The 12627-nt window shown below is 35.4% G+C and overlaps 1 protein-coding gene across 3 annotated transcripts in view; it reads right to left on the bottom strand.

The window, feature by feature from the left end:
• The window catches only part of CRPPA (CDP-L-ribitol pyrophosphorylase A), a 318326-nt gene that overhangs the window by 53103 nt on the left and 252596 nt on the right, over positions 1-12627 (bottom strand). The window contains exons 10-11 of one of the 3 annotated variants that reach the window (XM_045494986.1): positions 9318-9392; positions 8610-8689 (exon numbers count right to left, since the gene is read on the bottom strand). The exons of 1 other annotated variant lie outside the window; for it this stretch is intronic. In XM_045494986.1, coding sequence (XP_045350942.1) covers positions 9354-9392 — 39 coding nt within the window. In that variant the 3' untranslated portion in view covers positions 8610-8689; positions 9318-9353. Of the gene's footprint in view, positions 1-8609; positions 8690-9317; positions 9393-12627 lie in introns of those variants that run through there. One more of the 3 variants, XM_045494987.1, reaches the window with a different exon arrangement.

Consider the following 12627-nt stretch of genomic DNA (forward strand, 5'->3'; position numbering starts at 1 on the left):
CTGCCAGTTTCTTTTGTTATACATGAAATATTATTAATGGGATCCCAGCTTCTTGGTAGACACAACTCCAAAGAAGCTTTACAGTCTAGTTTCTGCTAGTTTTCAAGTCGACTCCATTCAGAATAAAAACTTCTGTTTTTCACCAATCATACATATTTTATAATTCATTTTAGAAATGAACTCTGTGCTATAGTTTCTCTTCTATTTTTATGGCCAAAGGTTGCTCATTAAAAAAAGGTGGGGGGGGGGGCTACAAGATAAATTGATTTTCTGTAGATAAGTACTCAAAAAGGGAATTTTTAGTATTACAAATAAACAGGTGGATAGATAAGCAATTTTTGAATGCTTTTTTCCTAGCATTTTAAATTCAATGAGAAAGACATAACAGGTGCACCTGCATGGCTTAGTCGATTAAGTGTCCAACTTTGGCTCAGCTCATGATCTCACGGTTTGTGGGTTCGAGCTCCGCATCAGGCTCTGTGCTGACAGCTCAGAGTCTGGAGCCTGCTTCGGATTCTGTCTTCCTCTCTCTCTCTCTTTGCCCTCCCCCACTCGTGCTCTGTTTCCATAATAAGTAAACATTTTTTTAAAAAAGACCTCATTTCTGGTGGTGTTTTCATGGCTTTAAGTAATTTGGCCACCTATTGTAAAGCCGACCTTGCCTCCTGTGGATGCTCATCAACACCTCTCTGAGGCTTGCCTGCTGTGCCCTGGGACCCACAGAATTCTGTTTGAGGGCTAAACTATGACTTCTAGTAGTTTCTTAAATAAGTAGCCCCCATTAAATGGAGTAGTACTGGCTCTATTACTCTCACAATTTACCCAAGTACTGAGGGGTACGATGTTTTCCAGGTGGATATTACTGTTCATGTCATTCTTCTTAAAATTTGCCTCTCTTTTTCAAAGAGAAACTGCTAGCTATCAGACAGGAGTTTCATGAACCTGAGATCAAGTTGCAATGTAGCTGCAGAGGAAACATCCTTTCTCCCTGGATTCCATTAAGTCATCCTTACCCCTTGAAGCCCTGCTGCTTAAGCATGCTCTTTATCCTGCTACTTCGACATCCTTATGCTATGGAATATCTCCTCTCATCATATTGCCACCTACTTATGTTGGCCTTAACACCAGCATGTTTTCCCATCTTAGAAAAATGAAAATATCATAAACCCACCACTCTCTCTCAAGCCCATACTTTCCTCCCTGCCTCTTCATAGGTATTACTATTGTCTTCAAATTTCCCAAAATCAGACTTCAATTGATTTCCATTGGACTTCCCCTTAATTACAAAGTGACATCTCTTGTCAAGGTTTCTTCTTTCCTGCATTATGGTTGGATCTGCCTATGTAAAGCTTTTGGTCAACAGACAGCCTCAAGTGAAATCAACTCAACAAGCTCATGCCTAAACACAATGAAGATTAAAGCTGATTAAGTTACCAGGAAATATGTTCCGACTTCATCCACATAAATATGGTTTAAATACACAATGTAAATATAAATTTAATTCTGTCTCTTCCAAGGTGAAAATAATGCTTTGGAAAATTTTATAAATTTATGATGCTAGACATCAGCTCACTTATTTAAAAGAAATAAATTTCATGAAAATGCAGATTAAATATATTCACTTTTAAGAATGTGATTCACTCAGAGCTGTTTGTATCATTAAGTCCACACACCAATTAACCAATCACAGCACAGAAATGCCCAAAGATAATCCACGAAGGAATATATGTATTTGCTCCAACTCAGGAAGAAAGAATAGTGATAAAAATGTCCTTGGGGCATGTGGGTGGCTCAGATAGATGTCTGACTTGTAGTTTTGGCTCAAGTCCTGATCTCACGGTTCATGAGATGGAGCCCAGCATCAGGCTCTACACTGATGGTACAGAGCCTGCTTAGAATTCTCTCTCTCCCCTCTCTCTCTGCCCCTCCCACCCTTGCACTCTCTCTCTCTCTTTCTCAAAATATATAAACTTTTTTTAAAAAAATGTCTATTTTAGGTACCACATGTATATATATGAAAAGGTGATTTAGTCAAAGTAGCCGACAAAATGACATTTTACCCATAACAGGTATGCACGTGATAAAGGCAAAATTCTTATTTTATTTTTAACAAAACCAGTGACAAGGGGGCATAGCTCTGGGGTAGAACATTTGACAGCAAAACCAGTGACAGTTTGTGCCTTATGTGTGACTTTAAGTTGAGGGTTGCTGCACTAAAGTTGTTTCAGCATCCAAATCATCATGGCCAGAATGGAACTCATCACCTGTTCCCTCGAATCTGCTTCCTGCCTTATGTCAGGTTTGTAGTTAAAGACCCCATCATAAACTAGAAGTCCAGCCAGAAACATGGGTATCATCTTTGCTTCCTCCCTCTTGACAATTTCCAAAATGCTTTTGTACTATAATCTCTATATTCTGATTGTAGCAGTCCTGTGAGGGTATATTATCTTTATCTTATAAATGATGATATTTATTATGTTCAGAGTTTAAGTGCTCTGCCCAAAGGCACAGAATAGTCATGATGCTTATTTTCTGGTGGTTCATTTAGTTAATATATTCATGTACACTATCTTACTGAATCATTAAAACATTTATGTGCTTTCAGTCCTTTTTTCTCAAATAAGTACATGGAGAGATTGAGCCCATCATTTGAGGATTTGAATACGTCAGCCTTAAAATCTCCACTTAATTATTCCTGCTCTTAGTGAATTACTGAGTAGGGATCTAAGATCTAAATCCAATCTATTTTCCCAGTAGGCAAGCATTCACCTGACCGGATATCCTATTGATGGGACATTCACCTTAATTTGGCACTAAAAGCTTTATAAAAACACTTTTACTTTAAGCCCTTTTTGTCAAAAAACATTCTCACTTTTGCACAGTCTGTTAAACAGAGCTTATATTTTAGTGATTAAGAAATGTATAATGCATTTCCAATGTGTCAATATTAAAAACGATTTTCTGTAACAGTGACAGAGTTTTACTTATAGAAAATAGAATAGAACAAAAACATAGAGAAGACTCTGAAAGCTACATTTCTGTAGAACGATTTCATAAGTCTATTTTCTCACCATTTTTTTTCTTACCTAAAACTAAGATTCATCCTTCTTCTCTAGCCATCTTCCCCAACCCTCTCTCCCAGAAAAATGCAACCATCTGTATATTTTTAATTAATAAAGCCTGCAAGTTTTATTTATGATTACACATGACAAAAGAGAAACACTCAGAGATTAAATGATCTGAGTTATACAAATGAACTAGCAATAGTACGAGGAGCACAGTGTGTTTAAATTCGTTGTATAAATTAAAGCCAGATACTTTATGACATATGGGAAAAAGAGCCATATTTCTAAAATATGTTCAGTCATCATCAGTTCCAGGAACCAGATCAATGCCATAAACATATTCCAGTGATCGAACAGCAACATCAGACTGCATGTGCTATAGCAGCAATCCACATATATAAGCACCACACATGAGAAGTCAACAATTAACTAATTTCCTATGTTCGTTTCGTCAGATGGAACCCACATGTAAATGTAAAATCAAAAATAGCCCTTTCCCTAGAAAATACTTAGGATGAGGTTTTGAAAATGCCAAAATTGCTTTCTTCCACCTCTCTCTCTCTCATTCCTCCCCACCCACTACAGTCTGACTGCTATAAAGATCAACAGAACCCAAACACAAAAATGCATAGCTCATGTGGGTGAGCCTGGTCAGAAACACTTCTGTAGTGGTCCTGCCAGGTATACTGGCAGAGCCTTCTGGAGACTGAGAGATATAGATGCCAGTCTATCTTCATATTGTAAAATCTTCAGATTGAACAAGGCCAGGAGGTTGTATCTACATTGTCATCATTCCTTCTTCATTTAAAATCTCCAAAATCCCACATTAAATTTTTCCCAGTTAAAAGAAACTGCTAAACTCCCTTGATCACATTCTATCTAAACAAGAACATTTTATGGCTCCCCCTTCTTTCACTATTTTTTAAATGTTATACTTATTTATCCAAATATCCAAAATTAAACCTATGTTTCTGTTCAATAGGCTTTGGTAATTATATAAGTTTTTCCTGTTTTCATTTGCAGACCCTTAAAAGAAAGGAGATGTAAGTGATACATATTTCTCTGTTTAAATGGTTCTTTTTAATGAATGTTTCCAATACTGTTGTTATTGCCTAAATTATTTTTAATAGACCATAAGGTAGGGAATTTCCACAATGTTTGTTAGTTATCAGTTAGTTAGAAATGCACTGGCCTCTAGTGCCTCCACTATCTCCTTACTATCTACAGTGCTAACTTTAAATTCTTTGGACTATATCACAAGACTCAGAGCATGGCCTAATTCGGTCTCTGCTCTCCACTGGCATGAACCCAACACTCTACGCCGTTAAGTCCCGCTCCTTCCCATGTCTTCATCTTTGTCGATTCCTTTCTATTTGCTTTTCTTTTCAACATAACAATACAACCCTAATATCGTTCATAAACTCTTCAAGAAAGCTTTCTCCGTCTTTTCCAACCACTGCCATCATCAATTTCTATGAATTCGTGGAAAATTCATTAGGTCATAAGACAAATTGATATCTATTTGTTGCTCCTAGGTGATTGCATTGACTCAGTTCAATTTCATCATCTAATTGATACACTCTGTAAGCAGAGGAAATACATCTTGTAATTTATTTTGGACATCTATTAACAGATACTACCTATATGGAGGGTGATCAATATCCCAAATATATTAAGAGATTAAAATATTTTCTGCCCCAGATTTTCCAAGAAGAAAGATTTCTACTTATTAGCTATCTTACTGGGATAAGCAAGTTCATCTCTGAGCCATTGACACTTTTGTTTAAAATAAGTATAAGAATACTCAGGTTTCACTGACTTCTTTGATTTCTTTGAATATACTATGCATATCTTGCCTCGGGCTCTTCATTGTGCCTCAATATTTCTTTTCCATCTGTTTATCTAGTTACTTCCTCTCTATCCTTAAATATAACATTCTTACAGAAGCTTTCCTTCTTACCCCTTCCTCCTATCACTTTATTTATTCAATGACCATCCTCCCTGGTAAACTGTATCCTGCTAGAAAGCATGGATTGCATAGTGTTATTCCACACTGTATATTCAGTGCACTGTGTAAATATGTGAATATTCGTTATTGAATATTTGCTTTTTTCTTCTTTGATCTTGTTTTTATCTTGTTTTAATTTGTACTTAAAATATCATAGTTATTTTTTTTTTTCAACGTTTATTTATTTTTGGGACAGAGACAGAGCATGAACGGGGGAGGGGCAGAGAGAGAGGGAGACACAGAATCGGAAACAGGCTCCAGGCTCTGAGCCATCAGCCCAGAGCCTGACGCGGGGCTCGAACTCCCGGACTGCGAGATCGTGACCTGGGTGAAGTCGGACGCTTAACCGACTGCGCCACCCAGGCGCCCCTCATAGTTATTTTTCTTATTCCTTGATGTGTTTCTTGGCATTGGATGATAGTCACCAAGCACCATGCAATAATTTGAAGTGGTAAAATATAAAATTATGTTATTTATATAGGTAAAATAAGATCAGGCCAAACAGTTCAAACATGAGTCCACATCCTCTTTGAGTGAACTGGAAAAACAGAGGATTTGCAGTCAATGCTAAGTTAGCTGCTCATTTTGATAGCCATAAATACTTCTTACAACCTGAATCATGATAGACAATATGCCTTAGTTTTAATGACTTACTGTGAAACTATTTAGAATTAAGTGAACAGAGAAAACGCATTCTATGATGGGGAATGAAATGTAAACCAGAGATGCTTCCTTGGACACAAACCATTATTAACAGGTACTATGCTGGAATAAATTCCCATGACCAACAACATGAAAACTGTAAATTGACAGGCATTAGTATTTTCGTACATAACGTCAGTTTTTTCACTCTCATTCAACCTGCATAAATAGGAATCCAGACTGTTACAAGTTATTAAGACTGACATGAAACACACACAAACACACATGACTGACAGCACCAAAATCAGAAGTGACACTGACATTATCAATGAAAAGAGATGACACTTATTATTAACACAAGAGAGTTCGAACTTCAATGACTCAGAAATAGTTTATTAAAAGTCTAAAAAAAAAAAAATCTCAGTCTATACAAATAAATTCACCAGTTCAATTTAGTTGAACTGTTAAGTTGAAGGTTAAGCTTAATCAGTACATTCTAAAGGGGAAAAAAGGAATATATCCTATGTGACTTTATTTACAAAACTGTTAATGAAAATCAACTTTCTTGACAAACAGGTAATGATGACTACCCAAGCAGTTACAGTAAGACTAGGCTGACATTACTTGGCAAACCAATGGTCCCTGAGGGGGCTTCTCAAATAAAAATCACAACCACACACAGCTGAAGACTTGTAATCAATGCTCATATATGTGCCAAATTTTGTTAGGGAAATTTAAGGCACCTAAGATTTTAAAAATTGAAATCCAACTCCAGAAACATTTTGTACTACTTCTTAGCTGGCAGAACAGTACCATCATGCCTGTCTTATACAGATAAAAAAAGGCCATGGAAATCTTATTTCCACTTTAATACCTGGTTTATATATTCCCTAACTTATAAAAGGCAAGATATCATTCAAATGGATAAAAATACTGCTGGGGCACATTGAAAAGCACCTGCATTACATTAACAATAAAGAAATGAAGGACAGGAACTCATAAAGCAGAAATACTTCAATCTGTTCTCCAAGAAATAAAAGTTTTTTGAAAGAAAACAAGCTTTAACTGTACACTTCTAATCCTACCTTTTGTCTAATATATTTACGTAACTAAACATTGCTAATCATAATCTAAAATTGAGGGTCAGGAAAGTGAATTTACCTAAGTAAACTATTTCTCATAAAGGGAGAGAATGACTGCCTTTTACAGTGTACTAAGCATTCAAAGAGGAGCATGCTTACTTAGACAACAAGAATGTGGGAAGTTTAAGGAAGAAATAGTAAGGCTTTAAAATTCAAGAAAGAAAAACAAACTCAATGATGTTTAATGTCCAGCTAACTCACAATGTGAAACAGTTGCCTAGGAATAACCACTCCTGAACCAGAGATCTTTCTGCCTCATGGTGCATCACCATTTCACTAGTGTGTGTCTAAAGGATTAGATCAGGAAAGGAAGTTATAAAATTCAAAGGCTTCTTCTGAATGATTGGCAAAATGAGGCAATTTCCAACAGTCCTTTTGACTACTTAGATAATAGGAAAAAAAAACCCTCCTTAGATCCAGAAAAATGAAACTCCTGTACTAAGATAAAATAAGGACAAATGCTAATAATTAAATTATAAAAAAATAATTTAGGTTTTCTTGGTAGACATGATAATATACTAGTTTTAGGAAGTTCTAAATTTCCGTGACCAGTGGCCAACATTTCTAATTAGTCCATATATTAAAGAGAATGTTTAGGCCATAAATAAATTTATATAAACTGTCATAACCAAATAAAATATGGAAGTACAATTCACAAGCATAAAGTAGAATATGATTATTTCTGTGAATTTATAGAACTGATTCTTTATATAATTTCTTTGAGAGAGCTATTCACCCATATTCTCCTATTTCCTTTGCAGTAACAGAAAGCAATTAAAAGTGTATATAATTAATTAGCAAACAGCTAAGAAACAGAAAACCAGAAAACATATCTTGCAACCCAAGATCTTTAGAAAATTTTTACAGAACAGATTTTTAGCTCAAAGACATTATCTTAAAATCTCTCATTATTGAATATCAAAAGGCACCTGGACAGTATCAGCAAACATTTAAAATGTTCCTTCTACTTTTTCTGTAACTCAGAACTGATTGCACAGCCTTTTATAATTAAAAACACTAATTTACACTGAAACTTAAACAGTGAAATATGTTGTGTGTATTTTTATGTTACCTGTTTCTTTCATATAATTTTTGTTTAAAATGCATCTGGCTGATTTTTAACGTTTATTTATTTTTGAGACAGAGAGAGACAGAGCATGAACGGGGGAGGGGCAGAGAGAGAGGGAGACACAGAATCGGAAACAGGGTCCAGGCTCTGAGCCATCAGCCCAGAGCCTGACGCGGGGCTCGAACTCCCGGACCGCGAGATCGTGACCTGGCTGAAGTCGGACGCTTAACCGACTGCGCCACCCAGGCGCCCCTAAAATGCATCTGGCTGATTTTTAAACTCAAAGCTTCAGCCTCAACTATTTGAGTGTAATCAAAAAGAACATTTGATGTCAAGCTGTTTTGAACAAAGGATGAATTTCCCTTATAGATAATTGCTTTGGTTCTCTGTATCTCCCTCTTGCCAAAACAAATAAGATATATTATCTATTCTTAGCAGGTATACTCGCTCATTGGCCTCTTCCTTGCATCAACCCTCTTGATAATCACAGTATAATTTTTTCAAGGAGTTTATTTAAATAGATAATAAACATAAATAAAAATAAAAATAAATAATAATATTTAAGTAGATAATAAATAAATATAAATATAAATAATATAAATATAAATATAAATATAAATATAAATATAAATATAAATATAAACTATGTTACAAATACTACTATAATTTTTTCCTTACCTACTGAAATTGCCATTTTAGTCTCATACGCTTTCTTCAACTTCCCAAACTGGCAGAGTATGGCCGCTATTCCACCTGTTACAAACTTTTAATTTGTTAATTAGAAGGGATTCTTACCCAATTCCTCTTCCACCATAAGAAAGGCAGCAGAGACATCGAAGAACCTCTTCTCTGCAACCATATGAAGAGAAGGAGGCAGAATAGACCCTAAAGAGCTTGGCACTCATTGTTCTGGAAATGCAGCTGCAGCTAGAGGTAAAGAATGGTCACCAGGCAGCTGCCGAGGTGAGCTCCTTCCTCACAGAGTGGAAGCAGTCAGAAGCAATGTGGCACACAACATGAGAAATGGGTAGTCAGGAACAAAAAGGAGAAGACAGTTGAAGACAGGTTTGTCCCATAACACAGGCAAATGGAAGGATATCTCTTCCTGTAGAGATAGCCCTGCTGGCCAAAAACTTGAGCTTTAAAATGACACGTGGATATATGAATCATTTCCAGGTAAGGGTTTTTTAAAGAGGAGGTTGCTAGTATGTAAATGGTGAGTCAACTCACATTCTGATAATGCAGAAAAATGAAGACTACTAAATAGCTTTTCTTTTATGAATTATACATGTGATTATAAATATTTAAAACTGTGGAGCATATTATCTATCCTACATGACCATCATACAGGTCTAGAATAGGTGTGCAGGTATTGGATAAAAGATACTTACCATGTTAATCTTAATCCATATTCATTTTGCAAACTTTTAAGTAAGACATGAGGGATCCTGGGGCGGGTAGAAGACCTTTTGATCAAAAATAATTTAAGTATCAGAAAGTCAGCAGTTACAACACAGAATAGGAACACTTTTCTCCACAACTAAAACTACCTTCTAACATACTAAAATTCATGATATCCATGAATAAAACACTGATGTATTTTTGTTTTTAACCAAAGAAATCCATAATATTCTAGAGTTTTGTCAATACATTTTAAATTATGGAGTCAATATTTAGAATTTTCAACTAGTTTAGATAAATATTTTTTAGAGATTTGTTAGTTCAATGGGCCACTCCAATGATTCTCAAACTAGTTGCAAAGACAGTATCACATGGAAGTCTCCTGGGTAGCTCAGTTGGTTAAGTATGTGACACTTGACTTCCACTGAGGTCATGATCTTACCATTCTTGGGTTCAAGCCCCACTTTGGGCTCTGAGGTGGTAGTAAGGAGCCTGCTTGGGATTCTGTGTTTCCTTTCTCTGCCCTGTGCTCGCTCGCTCGCTCTCTCTCTCTCTCTCAAAAAAAAAAAAAAAAAAAAAAAAAAAAGGAATCACCTGGGAAGCTTACAGAGGCCTAATTCCTATCCCAGACCAATTCAGTGAAAAGCTCAGGGAGTATAACCTGAACAGAAATAAGTAACTAGGCTTCCTCAGATGATTTCAAGGCAGGCTGGGAGAAAAATCATTGTTCTGCCCTTGCATCTAAATCTTCTGTGGAAAACATAAATTGGTGTTCTAAGAAAAACTTTCCCACTGTCAAATATTTGTGAAGTAACCAAGGATAATCATTATATTTAATGGATGTCTGAAGCATTCTTTTAATGATAGAAAATAAGGTATTTCTATTCTCATAACTACAGTTAATGTAATTGAGCAAGTTGTGATTAATGCTTTCAGGAAAGAAGAAATAACATATGTAATAGCCTTAAAGGAAGAATGAGAATGGTAATATTTGAAGACTACATGATCTGCTTACAAAAACTAATAAAATAAACATATAAACTCTTAAAAGTAATCAGAAAGTTTAGCACTAAGACCAGATATAAGACTGATTTATAAGAATCAAGAGCACTCATCTAATTTGCCTCTAATACGTATTGAATACAGGAAGCCAGTCACAATACTAAGAAAAACTACTCATTATGAAGGAATTTGTTAACAAACTATTTAAAGATTCCTATAGAAAAACAAATAAAAATAAAATAAAATAAAGATCCCTATAGGGAAACAAACAAACAAACATTAAAGGCCTTTTAAAAGGCATAAAGGACTGAATGAAGAGCTATTTCCTGTTATTGGAGGAGATGATTTAATATAGCCATGCATTCCAAGTTAAACTATATATTCAGTGCAGTCTCAATAAAAATTCCAGCTGCATTTCTTTAGGAATACTCAATAGTAGCTGACACTGAAACAAGTTGATCATTATATTGAAAAAAAAAATTCAAGTCTTAACATGAAAGTTAGAGTCCTGACAGATTAAATTTCTAAGGATGGAAAGTAAATCAGTAAGTTAATAAAAAATAATGTAGGAGAATACATAACCTTTACTACATAAGGGTGAGGAAAGACTTCTTTAAAACTCCAAAAAAGTAGGGGTGCCTGAGTGGCTCAGTCAGTTGAGCATCCGACTTCGACTCAGGCCGAGATCTCAAAGTTCATGGGTTCGCGCCCCACTTTGGTCTCCGTGTTGACAGCTCAGAGCTTCGAGCCTGCTTCGGAACCTGCCTCCCTCCCTCTCTCTCCCTCTCTCTCTGCCTCTCCCCTGCTTATGTGCTGTCTCTTTCTCAAAAATAAAATTAAAAACCATTAAAAAAGTAAAAAATAAAACTCCCAAAAAGCAAAAACCTATATACTTTATGTGTCTATTTACAAAACAGTCTAGAAAAGGCAAAAATACTGGGTCAGAAGGTAATAGATCAGTAGTTGCCATGGATTAGAGGTGAGGGGGCATAAGGAATGCAAAGAAATACAAGAAAAGTTTCTGGGGTGATAGAAACATTTGATATCCTAATTTGGATGGCAATTGCACAATTATATACATTTGTTGAAACTCAATAAACTGTAAATTTTAAAATGTATAATATTGAATGCAAATTACACCTCAATAATCCTAACAAAATTCCCTTTAAACCATAAATTACAAGGTTGAAAACTGATTAACTTACTACATAAATATTAAGATTTATATTCAAGGAAGGGTAGCATAGAAACATTTGGAGAAAAGAGACTTGCAATGTCCGAAAAACAACAAAGAACAAATATATAAGCAATCTCTGCAAATAAAGACAACAGACACCTCAATAAAATTATGACCAAGGATAAAATCAGATCAATCATAAAATGGAACTCTGTAATGATAATAAGGATTCGAAAACAGTTGCTCATTAGTGGAACATGGAAAAACATATAAAAAGTGAAGAAAGGGGTGCCTGAGGGACTCAGTCAGTTAAGTGTCACACTCCTGGTTTCAGCTCAGACCATGATTTCACAGCTCGTGGGTCCGAGTGCCTCATCAGGCTCTGCTCTGTCAGGGCAGAGCCTGCTTGAGATTCTCTCTCTCTCTCCCTCTCTGCCCCTCCTCTGCTCAAGTTCTCTCTCTCAAAATAAATAAATAAACTTAAAAAAAAAAAAAAAAAAAAAGGTGAAGCAAAACATCAGTTACACCCAACAGTTACACCCAACAAAGGGTAGACTGAGGACTGTCTTATTATCTTTGTTGACTCCATTGACTTTGTCCTAACAGCCAGCTTGAATATTCATTTATTCAATTACATATTTAACCCACCTCTATTCTTAGCTTCATGAGGTTTAGGTTATATAAAACAATTTTTTTTTTTTTTTTTTTTTTTTTTTTTTTTGCTTTTTGTACATAAGGAAAGACAAAATTAATGGGGTTTCATTGAATGGAGATACTGTGACTCAGGAAGTCTATGTGTTACACAGGTATTCTAATCCATATACATCTGAGGTAGAAAGTTTTTTAATGGTGAAAATGAAAAATCAGATGAACTGAACATACACCTCTGAAAGAGCAACAACAACCTTGACAATGGCTTAAATACTTAAGTGCAGGTTCACTGAATGGAACACTGAAAATATGCTTCTAGTAAATTTAAGTGGTAGCCTGAAAACACCATCCTGATGCAACTGAGTTATACAATAACCTCAAACAATGGGAAAATGCAAAAGTAACAATTAAAATAATAAAATATCAGATAGAAAAGATGGAATGCCAGTTGAACTACTAGAAGAAATTGT

The sequence above is a fragment of the Leopardus geoffroyi genome, chromosome A2, assembly GCF_018350155.1.
Source record: "Leopardus geoffroyi isolate Oge1 chromosome A2, O.geoffroyi_Oge1_pat1.0, whole genome shotgun sequence".
Taxonomy (NCBI): Eukaryota; Metazoa; Chordata; class Mammalia; order Carnivora; family Felidae; genus Leopardus; species Leopardus geoffroyi.